The sequence below is a fragment of the Alosa alosa genome, chromosome 8, assembly GCF_017589495.1.
Source record: "Alosa alosa isolate M-15738 ecotype Scorff River chromosome 8, AALO_Geno_1.1, whole genome shotgun sequence".
Lineage (NCBI taxonomy): Eukaryota > Metazoa > Chordata > Actinopteri > Clupeiformes > Clupeidae > Alosa > Alosa alosa.
Window position 1 is genome coordinate 17,717,004 of NC_063196.1, and position 17,699 is coordinate 17,734,702.

Below are 17,699 nucleotides of genomic sequence, written 5' to 3' on the forward strand. Positions count from 1 at the left end.
TTCACTCTTTTCCTCTCCAGTCCACTCTGTCTCTCTTTCCCTTTCCTCCTCTATCCCTCTCTCTCTCTCTCTCCCCCCACCATCCTTCACTCTTTCCTCTCCAGTCCACTCTGTCTCTCTTTCCCTTTCCTCCTCTATCCCTCTCTCTCTCTCTCTCTCCCCCACCATCCTTCACTCTTTCCTCTCCAGTCCACTCTGTCTCTTTCCCTTTCCTCCTCTATCCCTCTCTCTCTCTCTCTCTCACCCCCCACCATCCTTCACTCTTTCCTCTCCAGTCCATGCACGCCTATCCTGTCCGATCTCTTCTCTCTCTTCATCTCCCTTTCTTTTTTTCTTTTCCTCTCCTCTCATCTTCCCCCAGATCAGAGTGGACACGAGGGGTAGAGCCGGGGCCCCTCTTCAGACCCACTCCAGTTCCCTCGGTGCAGTTTACAGATAACGCAAGAGTTACCTCCTTCAGCTTCGTCCTAACATCACCGCCAGGGAGAAGAAGAAGAAGAAGAGGAAAAAGAAGAAAAAAAGTCTCCACAAACACACCAGTCTAAAGCTCGCCAGACCCAGAGCTCTTTCTCCTCAGCACTCCAGATAACCTCAATCTCCTCCCTGTGGAGCAATACACGTCGGGGAGAGAGAGGGAGAGCAAAAGAGAGAGTGCCTTCAGAAAGGTCGTCACCTGACACGCCATTATAATATCTCCATTTGAGACGAGAGACACCTGCTGATAAGGCTGATGTGGAGGCAGTTCTGCAGTGACTCAATAGCTGGGTGCTGGGGCTTTCAGCTTTCAGTGTGCTTCAATGCAGCCCTATAGGCACATTCATGGACATGTGCACAGGCACTCACACACACACACACACACACACACACAGACACACACACACACACACACACACACACACACACACACACACACACACACACACACACACACACACACACACACACACACACACACACACAAAACACACACACACACACACACATGCATACACACACGCACGTACAAACACACACACACACACACACACACACACACACACACACACACACACACACACACACAAACACACACACACACACACACATGCATACACACACGCACGCATAAACACACACACACACACACACACACACACACACACACACACACACACACACACACACACACACACACACACACACACAGATCAATACAGAATACCGACTTGCAGCTGAACATGCATAAAATAACTTGCAAACACACCTTCACATCCCCTCCTCTCTCACCATAAATGCACACACACACACACACACACACACATACTGTAGGGTTGCAAAATTCCAGGAATTTTCAAAGTTGGAAACTTTCCATGGGAATTAACGGGAATATATGGGAATTAACAGGAATAAACGGGAATTAATGGGAATAAACTGGGAATTTTTAATATGGCAAGTTAGTCTATAACAGGGAACTTAAATGTAGTGGACAAAACCCCATCTTGCAGCATAATATTAGTTAACACAACGTGATTTAATGCAATTTCAGTCAAATTTCTACCCTGCACATATGTCATTCACATGCACACAGCAATCGGCATAGGCTGCTAGACATAAAGGAAATCTATGGTGCGTTCATATGCATGGGGAAAAAATGTTCCAACCAATCAGATTTTGTTGTTGAGTGGTGTAGTGTATCTTGGGCAGTTCAGTGTTGCTAGTTTAGCACACTAGTAAACCATAGGCAGAGAATGGATTCCCGCTAGCAAGCTAGCTAGCTTTGTATGCTAAGCTAAGCAAAAATCCGAACATACAAATCATATTGCTTATTACGTAACAAAATGTTAATGTTTGTATATGAAACAGTTTGTATGAATTACCCAAAATTCCATGTTATTTTCCGTAAATTCCCATTAATTAACATAATTTCCTTTAATTCCATGAAAATGTCCTATTTGGAATATTTCCAAAATTCCCCAGCTTAACTTTCCATGGTAAGTTTCCAGAAAGTTTCCGGAAATTTTCCGCCCCTTTGCAACCCTACACACACACACACACACACACACACACACACACACACACACACAAAGGCAAACTCATGGGAAAAAACAGAGAGGAGTCAGATATTTTCTACATCGGTGTGTCTGTGCGCACTTCGAACAGAAGCATGTAAGGCCCTCTATCTGGTTCTCCCCTGGGAGCCTCGGCAGTTTGAAAAAGTGCCGTGGGAGCGCACACAGACAGGTACAGCCTCGGTATTATGGGTAGTTGTAGTCTCTGAGCCACAGACAAAAGCTCTGGGAGATGTTTATTATTAGATGGTAAAACTACAGACCAAGGCAGCTCGACAGGATGCTCAGGATGCTCAGGATGCTCAGGATGCTCTGGCAAGCTGCGCTGAGTTGTGGCCCAAAAAGAAACACCTTTCTCCCAGGTGTGGAGGGTAAGTCAACTGGAAAAAAATGTCTGTTTTTCAACAAAAAAAAAGCAGTCACACATCCAGAAACGTGAGAATAATTCATAAAAAGGTCAGAATAATGATGGTGGACATTTTGGGACAGAATGACTGGTTAATTACGCAACGCTGTCAACCTCAGGAAGGGCTATGTCAGCGCGAAATCAAAACAGGCCCATTTGTGGACACGACATTTCTTAATGCTGACGCTGTAACACAGATCCAGGACAGATCGGGGACAACTATGGGCCAGATCAGGGCCAGAGGTTTTCTTCACCGCTGCACTATCCACCATGTTTTTGGTGTTTTTCGGCACACTGAGAGCCACCAGACAGAGGTGAGAGAGTAAGAGTCTCTCAGTGCATACGTTACAGAACGCCAGCACTCTCAGTAGCCACGACGACTCTTTAAATGAGATGCTCCTACCAGCTGCTATCTGCCCTGAGCGTCTGCACAGTCAGCCAAACTGACTTCCCCATTTGAAATTCCTCCATGTTTGTTTATCGCACAGCCGCCGCGCCATCATCGTGCTGCTCTCCCCTCTTCGCTTCCTTGGCTACAGGTCCGCGTTGACGACGAGCGAGCTAGGTTGTTTACCGCCTGCCTATATCCCTTTACGGCTCGGCTTCGACGCAAATCTTATCTCGGGAACACAGCTGCGGGGCTGGACCCTGTGTCATCGTTGTGTCCTTCCACGCGCTCAAAACCCGCCGCTCATCCCGCCTCTCAGACACGGACCTGAGAGAAAAGGTTAATTTGATGCCACGGGGGTCTGAAAGTATCGCAGGTAAACACCATGCTGCTGATATGCTCTCCACACATACACACACACATGCGCACATACACACACTCACCGACTCAAAAATACACACAACCATAAACACATACACACACACAAAAACACACATACACACTCAGTAATTTACACACACACACACACACACACACACACACACACACACACACACACACACACACACACACACACACACACACTAATACAGTCTCAAACATACACCCACATACAGTCATATACACACGCTTACACTCTAACACACCTCTGGCACTTGTATTTATTGGCCTTGTTAAGTCCTGACTGATTTATAATATTTTTAAGAGTCATTAAATCTCCCTGCCATCTCCCATATCTAGTGCCGGTGTGGGAAGCCAGTGATTCATCACCGCCACTCTCTGTGGTATCAAGGACTTCCTCTGTCAGGTCTCTGTCATCTCGCTCAGCCTGCGCTCCCGCCCCACGCACTGCCTTTCATCTCCGCACCTACGGGACCCCTGAAGGGTTCTCCAAACATGGACACGTACTGGCTGTCTTTACAGTTTTTCTCAGTCGCTTTGGTGCTATTCTCACATCACTATTAACATTTGCACAGCAGTTAGTGCATTTCTCAAAACAATTAGTGCAAACTGCAAAACCTAGTGGATGACCTGCAAAAGCACGTCACTTGCTCAAAATGGATAGTCCATTCCTCAAAAGCACGTATTCATGTCAATGAAACTGTCAGTGTCATCAAAATGAGAAGTCTTGACAGTGTTTTCCAATGCAAAAAAGGGCAGAAAAAAAGGTGACACTACCTGAACATGCTCAAGACAGCACTATACACTACTTGTACAGCCATTTGAAAACTACAGTAAAGTTACACATTGCTGTAGTTAGGGGAGTAAGTGAGTACAAGACACTGAATACGTACATTTTTACTGTATGTATGCTCTTTGCAATTCTACAGCATTGTGACAGAATTTGATAACTAGTTCAACAATTTTGTATGTAATGACTCAAGCAATGAAATGAAGACTATTAGTTTTATAGGGAACGACTATTCAGTATCCATAAGTATAGTTAATTTTGACTGACATGACATAAGCAAATGATAATGTTAAAAAACAGCAGAGAATTGTATGAAAGCAACTGATACATGTCCAAAAGCATTTTCAATTTGTTCAGAGGAAGGAGAATTTGCTACTATGATGTGCACAAATGACTAAATGTTGTGGAGGTTGAACTAATAGTTATGAGAATTTTCATTCTGATCTGCAAAAAGCACCAAAGCGACTAAGAAAAACTGTAACATCGCACATAATCTGGATAGGCATAGGCTGTGATGAGGGAAGCATAAGCCATGCTTAACCATAACATCTAGTGTCTGTTTTTTATTAACAGAGTATCTCCACTCATTTTCATTTCACTGAAATACTAGTCTGTCTCTTCACAATGCATTTACGTTTCCCTCAGCCACCAGGATAGTGGGACAATCAGTGACGAGAGGAGATGATGTTAGTTTCAAAATGTGTACATTTTGTGTACATATGTGAGGAATGTGTACATTTATAAAGCAAAGTATCTAACATTGTTTCCTAACTGCCGATACAGTTTATTATCAGTTTGTAAAGGTTAGGTGAAGTACGCAGTAATGCTAGTAACCCCTGATCAATGTGATTGGTTAGGCTGGACCAATGATTTCAAAGTCTATGCCCATTACAGGGTTGGAAACATTTCCCAACTGTGACTCTCTTCACAAAGTGAAACAAAGTAGAGAGTCTGGTGAAACCAGGCTAGGGGTCACCTACACATAGTCTCCTTCTACCACTATAGAGAAGTGTTAATGGCTTCTAAATGATTGATCTAGAAGTAGCTGTATCTTACAGTATCATCTCTTTTATAATTTAGCTAACCAATCCACATTCATTTAGCAGTCAAGAATTCCAGTAAACATCACTAACACCACTCAAGAAAGATCTACCAATACAAATTTGTTTTTGTGACATTTGCTTACACCCGAGAAAAAAACCCCGCAGAGGAATTGGTTAACACTGAGCCCTCAGCACCAGGTTGCATTTGGTCAGTGTTTGCTCTGTGCATGTGGGCAAATATTTTGATGAAATCTGGCCAGCCGCCTTTCCCTGCCATCTGTCATGTGGGCTGAGCTAAGGTCATATTCCAAGGCTGCGGCTGATGGCACCAGTCGGCATGTTCGCCGCCTTTTGTTTGCACGGTGGAGACTTGTCCCACTCTCCCTGAACGGGAATCAATAATGATTTTTGCCGAAAACGGCCTCGTCATGTTGCAAATATGGCGAGCCAGCCAAATGGGATGATACAAAAGCAATATGTTGTGTTTTGTGCATACAGTATGTGTGGATGAGTGAGGTGAAGATAGGGCGGGACAGAATGTGTGTGAGAGTGAAAAATGTGTGTGAGTGAATTGAATGTGTGTGAGTGAAAAAATGTGTGTGTGTGTGTGTGTGTGTGTGTGTGTGTGTGTGTGTGTGTGTGTGTGTGTGTGTGTGTGTGTGATAGAAAGGGAGTGTTTGTGAAGGAGACTCAGACAAAGATAGAGAAAAAGACAGTGACACAGACAGTGTCGGTTTGTTTTTAGTGGAGAGAATGAGACAGGGAATAAACACTGCAAAGCACATTTCATACCACAGTGTATGTGAAAGAGTGTGCTCTGAGCCATGCACAGCAGGTGCCTCTTACTGTGTGTGTGTGTGTGTGTGTGTGTACAAATACATGTGTGTATGTTTGTGTATGCGTATGGGGGGAAGTGACTTCTGTTCAGGGAAAAATCCACAAGCTCCCCCACCAGGGGTAAACCTCCACCTGGCCCCTCTCCAGCTGGGAAACGGCAGAGGGGGGGGGGGGGTTAAATGTTGGCACGTGGCAAAGCACAAAATTACAATACACAGCCACTGACAGGTGCAGTGAGTCTTTGCAGAATCCGGATCTGGATATACAGAATCCGGATCCCTCATTTCAGAGAGTCTCTCAGCTCTGCCCTCAGCCTAGTTCTGTAGTAGGTGCCCGTCATTACAGGGTTGAGGACATTGGCAGATTCCCAATAGGGTGTGTATTGTGGCTGACTTGAGGACAGCTCATTGGAGCGTCTCTTGCGGCGCTCCTACTCACAGATGGCAGAATAGTGCAACAGGAAGAAGCCCAAACACTTGAACACGAGACATGAGAACAGATGAACTGCAGCGGAAGCTTGATGTAAATAACTTGGAGTTAAATGCTCACGCATTGTGTTCTCCACTGATTGTCTAATAGATGCCAAAGGGGGTTTCCATTGCCATAACCAATGTATGGTCGAGATGAAGTGATCTCTCACTGACTTTAATATGTTTGACAATATACATCTGGGAATTGGTAACTCAAGATTTAATCGAGGATGGGGGATATTAGGGAGTGATCTAAGTTTGACATTTCTAAACCCATCCAATGCCTCATAAAGGTGAAGCTTAACATTGTGTGCAGATTTCAAAAGGATAGCAAGCCATGTTCAATGGGGATCTAACTCTAATCTACAACCAAAATCTCAGCGAGAGCTGCCGTTCCTGCTCTAGGTGGAGGGAACCAAAACTGTAATGGGAAGCCCTGTTAAGGCTTCTATATACTCGCCACTCCCAACCGGTAGCGCGACAATGTGACATCACGGGAACGCCGTAACCATTTATACTCGCGCGTGGTGGTCACGACACTAGTTGCAATATTCTCCTGAATTGGCATTGGCCTCAATGGCAGTAAAAACTACCCTGTGATGATACTTCAGACTTCGCTTGCTGCTATTCACAACTACCATCATTACCATCTAGTTTCCAAGGTGTGTGCAGCTAGATAGATAGATAGATAGATAGATAGATAGATACTTTATTCATCCCGAGGGAAATTTTAGCTAGCTGGCTGGTGCTGAGAGATGAGTTTGTGTAATTTCCTAAGGTGGAAGATTTTTTTCAGGTCTTAGCAGATATCCTTTGGTTGAAAATAAATATCTTTGTTACCTTTTGCTGGATTATTGACATGTCCCTGGGTCCTAGTTCTTTCATCTTAATTCCCTGTGTTATATCTTTCTCTGGTAGCTTCATTAACTTATCCAGCAAACTATTTAAAAATCACAAACTCTCGCTGGTAACCTAGCCAAGTTAATTTCCCTCTCTTCTCAAACTGACTATTCAAACATCATATTTATTTAAAAATGCCTGAATGTGTTTGATGTCTGTATAGAGGCACACATGCTCCCTGATCTTGGCTTCAAGCTCATCCTGCTTGTTGCGCGCATCTGAAAAAAAATCTCCTGTGCACGACCTGCCTGCGCGAGGCTGAAATTTCTTGTGCGACAGAGGAAATGACGCAATTTTGACGTCACATTGTCGCGCTACCGGTCGGGAGTGGCGAGTATGTAGGACGCTTTAGGGTGTTTTTCCACCTTTCAGAACAGAGGGCTGGTGGGTGAATGGGTGTCCCATACCTGCTACCCTTTTCCATTAAGAACTTAACCCGGGATGAATTTTGGAGAACTGGCACTTCCACCTCAAATTTGGTGGTGCTGTTTTTTTTTTTAATCTTACACATAAATTTAAATCCTACCTAAATCATTACTCTACACTCACCCACACATCACCATGCAAATATGGCTCTAGAGGTAAGTGTTAGAATAAACTGGACATGCTTATTCTAGCACTTACCACTAGACTACCCCTTCTTGTTACACTGTACCTTTAAAAATGTCAGCTAAATGACTATGTGTAAATGCAAAATGTAACGGTTCTTTGTCAGGTGATACCTACACAGCAAGTACATAGTAGAACCCATCCATTACACAGCTAAACATGATAACGTGTAGCTGTTGAAACATTTTGTCACCCATGTGACTGTCGTCACGAAAGAACGGTGAAATTACCTTTTTAAAGGGAAAATGGGAAACATGTGCACTGAAACACAGAAGGCATTCGACTTTTGTTGACACCTCTCTTGCTTGCGAAGCTAAGTGGCATTGCTTTAGAAATAACTGTGAACCATTACATCTCATCAAGACGAAAAGAGAAAAGAGAGAGAGATAAACAGAGGGAGAGGGAGAGAGAGAAAGAGAAAGAGAGAGAGGGAGAGAAAGGGAGAGAGAGCATAACAAGATGGAATGAGATAAAATAGATAGGATGGGAAAGGAATCAATTCAGGGTGAATCTCATTAGTCTGGAGGTAAATATATGAAAAGAGAACTAATTGTATATTTTTCCCTTGTCAATTTGTACAAAACACTTTTGATCCTGACAAAATAGTAATTTCACTGTGCCATAAAGGAACAATGCAAACAGACAATAAATTGGAAGGCACTTTTAAGGCACAATGGATCAATATGCTTAGCAATTAGCCCCGTTGGCCCATCATAAATATTAAGCTCTATTCAAATCATTTTAAAAAGCACAGGGAAACAGATGGGAACAGAGCTAAGGTTAAAGTCCATTCCTCCTCTCTTTATTTGGGAACAGCAGGCCCTCTGGGGCTAAATGTTTTCAAAGGCATTCGATATCAAAAATCAGGACAATGGCGAAGCTTTCTTGTAGCAACAAGGCAAAGAGAGAGCCTCATCAAAATGAGTGTCTACCTGAAAACTCTCTCTCTCTCTCTCTATCTCTATTTGTGAGCTACTGTACATTTCAGCAGGTATTTGGACTACAAAGACTCCACAATTACCCTCACTGTCTGTCACAGTGTGATGCGATTAGTGACATGCTACTTCAGGACCTAATTTCTTCAGTGCTTCAGTGCCTCTATCTTATGTCAAACTGACATCAATACTAGGGCTGTGCAATTAACCGAATGAATCAATTAACCATCAATTATGACTTCTAACGATTATGAAAACAACCTAATCAAAATGTAATGATTATTTTGCCGCATTCTGTTTTGCAACAATGTTCTACTTTTGTCTGAAGTTAAAAATCCAGCTCACCTCTCTGTTTTGAAAATCGGTGATATTTCCAAATTCCTAATGAGTAATCGTGTAAAATAATCATGATTTCATTATTGAACAAAATGACCATGATTATTATTTTTGCCATAATCGAGCAGCCCTTAACAGCGCCATGCTGCAGTAGAAAGAAAGACCGAAGGTACCTGAGGTAGAGAGCATTACATGGACAGAACTTCTAAGTACAGCAATCCAATTGGGAATAGAAAGCCAGGATGAAAGGTACATTTTGACTTGTGATAACTCAAGGTGTCCCTTTCAGATTAAAATTGTTCTTTTGAGTGTCAGGTGTTAAGAGGAAGTTTTGTTGTCTCCCTCTCAGGCCAAATTAACAGACCACATAAAAGATTAAGTTTTGTGCTTTAAGCAAACACAGCCAAGCTTCTCAAGGGCACTGGGCCAACATAGAGGCTGTTAGCAGACCGATGACTACAGCAGAAAATAATAATATCCCAATTATGTGGGTGCCTAGAGAATTAATAGAAATAGTGTACATTAGTACAGTAAGGCACTGCCCAAAACTCAACAAGAAACAAAGGATTAGGTATATAGGGAATTAGCACAATGTGGCATAATCACAGCTAAACCATTAACATATAACAATTGAATAGAAGGGTTCTACAGTCAATTGGCTGACCTCTAACATGATGACCCCATATTACGATGCTTGACTACCATCAGCTAACTCTTCAAAAGCATTTCAGTAATTTAATAAGACCTGGAGCAGGCCAACTGACACAAATGATAATGGTAATTTTTACCCCCAAGCACTTATGGAAAAGAAAATATATAATTCATCATATCAGTGTCTAGTACTGTATACTCATCTAGTATTGTCATTTCCCTCATCACTGAAACAGCTTTTTTCCTTCATGACCTTATGCAGCATGTGCCTCAAAGACACTGGGATATTGAGATACTGGGATACTGGGATCATCCTGTCACATAATAAGGAGATGTCAGTGGGCTATTTTCTGGTTCTCATCCAAAATGACTTATGACCTTCACCTACTCTGAAAATAAATATAGCTGCAAGCAGCAATGTGGGGGCCAAGCAGTGCGCTATAGCAGGAATGGCGTTGCAATGGCATGAGCAAGCACTCACAGCAAGTTTGATTACAATTGGATAAAGAATGGCTGAGAAATAAGCTCATTTACTTTGTTATACTGCCCCTAGAGGCGAAAATTACACCAATGTCCTTGTGTATTCTCACAATCAGCTACCATGTCCCTGGACGTCATACACCAAAGAGTTGCTGAGATGTGAACTCAATTTGTCTATTACAGCACCCCTAGAGGCCAAATGAGACCACTTTCCTTGCATGTCCTCACAATCAGCTACTATGTCCCTGTATCAAGTTTGGACTTCATACATCCAAGCATTGCTGAGATACAAGCTCACTTCCTGTATTACAGCGCCCCCTATAGAGGCCAAATAATACCAATTTCCTAGTGCGTCCCCACAATCAGGTACCAAGTCTCTATACCAAGTTTGGACTTCATACATCAAAGTGTTGCTGAGATACGAGTTCACTTCCTGTATTGCAGCGCCCCCTATAGAGGCCAAATGATGCCAATTTCCTAGTGCGTCATCACAATATGGTAACAGGTCCTTATACCAAGTTTGGGCTTTGTACATCAAAGCGTTGCTGAGATACAAGCTCACTTCCTGTATTGCAGTGCCCCCTATAGAGGCCAAATGATGCCAATTTCCTAGTGTGTCCTCACAATCAGATACCAAGTCCCTGTACCAAGTTTGGACTTCATACATTAAAGCATAGCCAAGATGTTAGCCTACTTCCTGTTAGGCGGCATCATAGCCATGTGTGATTGGCTGTCACGGGCAAATAAACTTGAAATTAAAAAAATTGACAAGTATCGTTTGTACGGCTCGGTCAGAAAATCATCTCAGCCAAGTTCCTTGAAAATCGGATGAAATTTGTAACCGCTGAAACTTTTCATAGAGTTTGTATTAAATCCAATATGGCGGAGATCCAATATGGCAGAAAGTGACGGAATAGGGGTCGATGAACTCGGGATGGTCCAAGGATTCAGACGCTACCTGAAATTGAAAAATCTGGCAAGTATCGTTTGTGCGGCTCGGGCAGAAGATCATCTCCGCCAAGTTCCATGAAAATCGGATGAAATTTCTGACCGCTGAAACTTTTCATAGAGTTTGAACTAAATCCAATATGGCGGAGGTCCAATATGGCGGAAAGTGACGTAATAAGGGTCATTGAACTTAGGTCGGTCCAGGGATTCCAACGGTGCCTAATCGGACGCACCGTTCAATGGTCACATGCGTGAATGCAATCCAGGTTCGACCCATTGGTGGCGCTAGGGTGTTGGGCATAGAGTTATGGAAATTGGTGAGCGTGATCATGGGACAGTGCTGAATCAGTGTGCCAAATTTCATAACTTTAAACCCAGCGGTTCAATTTTTGGCCAGATTTTGACCTGTTGGTGGCGCTAGATGGCTGGGTTTAGAGGTCCGTAAATGAGTGTGAATGGTCAGTGGAGTGTCCCGAAACTTTCTGCCAAAAAATCTGCACTTTTTAGCCAGGCGTTCTATGGGCTGCCATAGACTCCAATGGCGGAAGTATAATAATTGGAAAAGCTAGTAACTCAATGGGTGCCTTCGCAGCTTCGCTGCTTGGCCCCCAATAAAGCAGTAGATCTGTTGAGGACTAAAAGCATGGACCAGAGGTCTTTAAAAAAAAAACACCCAGACATGCACCTCATACATAGGCATGACCATGAGTGCTTTGCCCTCGGTGAGCTGGTAATTATAGCTTGCTGACCACACCGCACCAAACAACCTTAAATTAATTTTCCCTCGGGGCCCTGAAGCCTCGGTTGTTCTAATAGCCTGGCATGCACTACCATTTCTAAACCAAATAGGCATGTTGAGGTGACACCAATGTTCTCAGAGTGTTCTTTCACGGCACAGCAAGCATTACCAAGTGGTTGGGGTTAAAAGCTTGTAGAAAGATTATTTGTTGTGCTTATTTTGCCCGTATTCATGGCCTTGACAATAAAACTGGCCTCTCTGGTCATTTCATCAAATCAAAAGCATTAGTGCTAATACATTATGCTGATGAGTCTGTGGTTTGAGATGATGGGGTAACCAACAGCTCTAGATGCATCATTGGGGTTGGTGAGTTTAGTGGGATGAGTTAATGGATTCATTTGTGTGGTTCACTTAAATCACACGTGCTGTGCTGTAAGGTAAAGCTGTGTTTGTGTGTCTATGTGTGTGTGTGTGTGTGTGTGTGTGTGTGTGTGTGTGTGTGTGTGTGTGTGTGTGTGTGTTACTATTAGTAATAGTTTAATAACTTTGCTATTAAAGGCTTTTACTCAGTTGCTCTGAAAACAGGATAATCATGAAAATACAAAAATGTTTGTTGAGGTTTACTTTTTGCAGGGTCAAGTCAGCACTTTGAGGTAAGAAAACGCCCTGAAGGTAATTAAAGAAATGTACTGTGACTCTCCAACAAGACCTCTCTTTCATGAAAGGGAGGACTATTCTGTTGTAAGAACACAGCATGCCTACGAGTGATTCCAGAAATACCAGTGCTCCAAGCATTCTTAAACAGAATGCAGAGAGGAGACAAAGGAGTCAGGATGCTCCTTATCTCTTCCTTTTATCCTTCCTTCATACATCTTTTTACTCAACTTTACAAGGGGTGTCAATAAATGTGTATAGTATAATATAGTATATATAGTGTAAAGTATAAGTATACTCTTGTGATCCTGTGAGTGAAATTTGGTCTCTGCAGTTATCCCAATCCGTGAATTAGCACACTCAGCACACAGTGAACACACAGCAAGGTGAAGCACACACTAATCCCGACGCAGTGAGCTGCCTGCAACAACAGCGGCACTCGGGGAGCAGTGAGGGGTTAGGTGCCTTGCTCAAGGGCACTTCAGCCGTTCCTACTGGTCGGGGTTCGAACCGGCAACCCTCCGGTTCCAAGTCCGAAGCACTAACCAGTAGGCCACGGCTGCCCCTGGATGCTGTATGTGTGTGTGTATGTATGTTGTATACAGGATCCGTGTGTATGACCGTGTGTGTGTGTGTGTGTGTTTGTGTGAGGCCAGTGCTGAAGCCTGAATGTCTGCTGAATGGACTACAAGATAAAGCAAAATGAAAGATGGGTGTGGCACAATGGAATGTGAAAAGGCCATTGGTGTGTGTGTGTGTGTGTGTGTGTGTGTGTGTGTGTGTGTGTGTGTGTGTGTGTGTGTGTATGTGTGTGTGTGTATGTTTGTATGTATGCAGTGTTTCTCATACATTGAATTATTTGTGGCGGCCCACCACAATATCAACACTGACCACCACTCAATAATTGTCCATTGTTGTACTATTTAAGTTGGATGAAATTCGTCCATTGTACAGCTATGTGCACCTTTGCACAGCCACTCCTTGTCTCTCAACAAACCTACATGCACATTTTAAGAAAACATTAACAATCCTGCAATTGTTGGCATAAAAGTCGACTGGCTAAATTGTGCTTAAATCTGCATCCATAACCACGCTGCGCTAAATTGTTAAAAACTGTTGCATTCTGCAAATCTACTACCACAAATAGAATTCAATTCTGTGGGATACACTGGTATGTGTATATGTGTCTCTGCATGGGTGTGTGTGTGTGTGTGTGTGTGTGTGTGTGTGTGTGTGTGTGTGTGTTTGTATGTGTGTGTGTGTATATGTGTGTGTGTTTGTATGTGTGTGTGTATATGTGTGCGTGTATATGTGTGTCTGCATGGGTGTGCCTGTGTTGTGTGGTGTACGGGACCGTGCAGCAGGGCAAAAGATCACTGCCTCCAAGAACAGAGGACCAGTCCAGAGGCAGTTGCTGGCTTTCAATTCAGCTCATTCACATATGTTATGCACATGTTATGCACATTTTATGCACGCTAAAATTTAGCGAAATAAATGTGCATCTGTGTGCATGTCCACCCACCGTGTTACGAAAATTACACATGGACATTCTCCTAATCACGGGAAGAGTTCTGAACAGCGGTGGGATCAAAATGTAAGGTCGTCAGGGCAACGTTTACAGAAACATGTAGGTAGAAATGTCACTAGTATTCAACCCAGACCCTGTCAGTGTCCATCCAGTCAACATCACTACAGTTAACTCATCCCAGACAATAACTCATCAAATTCCAAGATATCTTGGTCTTAAATCATAAACATATGTTGTGCTCAAGTGCAGGAAAGATCCCCAGGCCCTATTTCCTGTTTACCTAACAGCTTAAAACAGGAAGGAAGCCATAAGCCGGGTCAGACTTGTTGAGGCATGCACTTGAGTATGGCTTCAGTGTGTGGCAACATTAAAGGCTTCCAAACTGGAACACGACTCGACTAGCACGCGGCTCCTTTCAAATCAGCTTGACGCCCCACATCCCCTATCAGATCACAACAAAGCTGACACTGCTCGAGGAGTGTTGAGACAAAGACCAAAGTGAGAAAGGGAAAGAGGATGAGCAGAGAACAACATGGGCAGTTAGACGGGTAGCTGTCTTTTAAACACAGCCTGTCAGGGGGGCCACCCCAGGAGGTTCCTCTTGACGACAACTCGGTGAGATCTAATTAACTGACTCCTTGGGGGGGGGGACATCATGGCAGATCATTTCAATGCCAGATGTCGCTAGGTGCCTGGTCTGACTGAAATGTGACTATGCTGACTGACACACACACAAAAACAGCCATCTGCGACCATTTCGTTTGGTGGTGGTTGTGGTGATGGTGATGTGTGTGTGTTGTGTGTGTGTGTGGGGGGGGTTGTGCCATGCTTCTCAAGTATCGCGTGACCCACCACGCAAACATGATTCACACTGCCAGCTGGTGGGCATAGAGAGAAAGGGAGGGCAGTTTTGCCCCCCATGCTCCAACTGTAATAAGTTGCCTATAACCGCCATGATTCATGGGAGTGCGCTGGCTAAGTTATGGAATGTGTCGTGTGACTGTTCGCCCAGCAGCGATTAGACATGGTTTGGTGACTGCTGGTTAGCCGGACATTCTCTGAGATTTGATTAAAGTAGACTCGAGGCCACAATGTGTGTGTTTTGGTCTTTACTGGCAAATGCATTTTTAGAGACAGACCACCCTTCAAGTCTAAGCACTATTTGACATGTATCAGGAGGGACATGGTTTAAGAAAACTAATTTGAAACTATCCATTTCTGTGCAACAATGACCTTGACTGTAATTGTGTGTGTGTGTGTGTGTGTGTGTGTGTGTGAGAGAGAGAGAGAGAGAGAGAGAGAGAGAGAGAGAGAGAGAGAGAGAGGGAGCAGAAGTGAGGGAGAGAATCCTTGTACATATATAAATACTGCCAAATTTAGCAAGGGTGTGTAATCAAATTGATTTCTGAAGCAGCACGTTTCCTGTTGATGCTGTTGATCTAAATTCCCTTCCCCTTTACTTATCCTAATTTCGTTATGGTGCAGCTATGAGCAGCGATGAAACAGCTCTGGAACAAACCCCTTTCTTCATCCGGACCCTGAAGTCATTTCAAAAAGCTGACAAGAGTCGCAGCTGTGCGCCCAAATGCCACAGTGGTGCACAGGGGATATAGCGCTATGTGACAAGGCCTGACTGTCAAGACTGTAGTACAGTTTAAACTAAACACTACTTGGCACGACTAAACCGTATCTGATTGCGTTTAGGGGCAACCCAAACCACGGTGAGATTACTCGCGCCGCGTACGTCATTACGCTTCTCCTAAAGCTCTCAGTGCACCACTGACACCTATAACCCCACTCCATGATCGCACTTTCATCAGGCAAGTGCTCCAACGGTTACATTGATATGGAACGGTGGCGTGCATCGGCAAACACCGGGAGGAGCAGCTGGGTGCAAGTCCTTTGTGTTACCGAAAGCACCCTCCGTTAAAGGTGAATGGGAAAATATTATTTGTTTCTCTTGTTTAACACTTGAACTAGCCCGTGGACTGGGCTCATTACACAAGTGCATTTGTATTTGAGTGAACATAACCGTGAAAGAAACGCCAAAAGGCTTTTCGTGGCATATGGGGTTAGATGAGCCGCCTTGCGCACAACATTCTACAATGCACCTTCAGCCACACACACACACACACACCTAATTATAGAAGCGCTGTTACAACTTACCAGCTGCATCCCACATATGAAAGCGAGCGTGCATCGTCCGCTGCAACAGCCCATGGTGAACGCAAAACTGGTTGTCCCTTTCCACGTGGGTCCGTATTCCTCCAAACTGACTGAATATCACCACTGTTGTTGACCGGGCTGTGGCTGCCGGACCACCACAGCAGCGACGCCGCGTGCAGTTAACACCTGGTACACTTCCAGGCAATCTCAATCAGTTAAACCGTATCCTCTTGCTGTGGGCATACCTCCGCGTCCAAAATCATCCCCCTTTTACCACAGTGACGAGAAAAGCTATGTGTAGCCAGATGAAAAACGCCTCAGAATTTCAATAGGAGAAGCATTTGAACGGGAGGCGATGACAGCGACTGTTCCCAGTTTAAGATTCAGAAAGTCCGTTTGGTCCTGATTGGCTCCAAGCTCTTCCCAGAACTGTTGGGTGTATGCCCCAAAACCAAAATTGTGAGAGTGAACAATTAAACTGGAATCCAGAAAGACATTACTTGATTGTATGTAGCCTATCACAAGGAAAAATTCCCGCTTTCAATGTTAATTAGCAGATGCCCTCCTATAGTGTCCAAACCGTAAAGCCCAAATCTGAGATGAGAAATGTCACTCTCTTCCACCACGGTCTGCCGCTGAGACAAAGCAATCCAGTGTTGTTTATGGCGATAGAGCTGCTTTCATCGCTCCTCCCTCCACGGGTCGTTGTGTGAAACTGAATAAACCCGTCTAAAAAAGCAATGAAATGTGGTATGGACACATACAATCCCCGTCGAGTAAATAGGCTACGTCTCAAAACCGTTACGTTTTATTTCTTTGTCTTGCGAATATGCGACACATCGGTCCCTTGGTGGAAATCGATACAAACGAAGAGTGTCTTGAAAATCCTGTGCATCCTTGGTTGCCAACTCTCCCCAATTGTCAGTTGTCCTCTACCGCAACACTTTAAAGCAGACTGCTGTTTAGAATAGTGTCCCGAACATTTATCCTTTGACAGACACTGAAGAGACAAACTCCAAAGAGGGACAATAGCCGAGGAGCACTTCGCCTAGGCGCCAGCTCTACCATCTGACGCTCCAGATTGAATGAGCCGCACGCAGTGTTGCTCACCACGGGGATGCAACTAGGTTTCTTTCTCACGCTGTGGGCTGGAGCTGAGGCGGACGGCGCGCAGCTGAAGGCTCGTGCATCCTTTGAATCCACTGGATTAGCTTTCTGCTCCGTTTCTCAGTGGGCGTTTATTGCCAGGGAGTTGAGATTTGATACTGAACTAATGATTATATGTAGCCTAATATCGCCCGGTGGTTGTTGAGAAGGCTAATACTCGCATGTTCAAGGTGGAGAAATTGATCGACATTTAACCTACTCG

At 44.0% G+C, this 17,699-nt stretch overlaps 1 protein-coding gene across 1 annotated transcript in view; it reads right to left on the reverse strand.

Annotated features, from left to right (window-relative positions):
- nkain2 (sodium/potassium transporting ATPase interacting 2) overlaps positions 1 to 17,431 on the reverse strand; it is a 166,094-nt gene extending 148,663 nt beyond the window's left edge. Inside the window, exon 1 of the mRNA XM_048250887.1 lies at positions 16,331 to 17,431. Within this exon, the coding sequence (XP_048106844.1) occupies positions 16,331 to 16,384 (54 nt within the window). The 5' untranslated portion in view covers positions 16,385 to 17,431. The remainder of the gene's footprint in view (positions 1 to 16,330) is intronic.
- Positions 17,432 to 17,699: the final 268 nt, after the last annotated feature.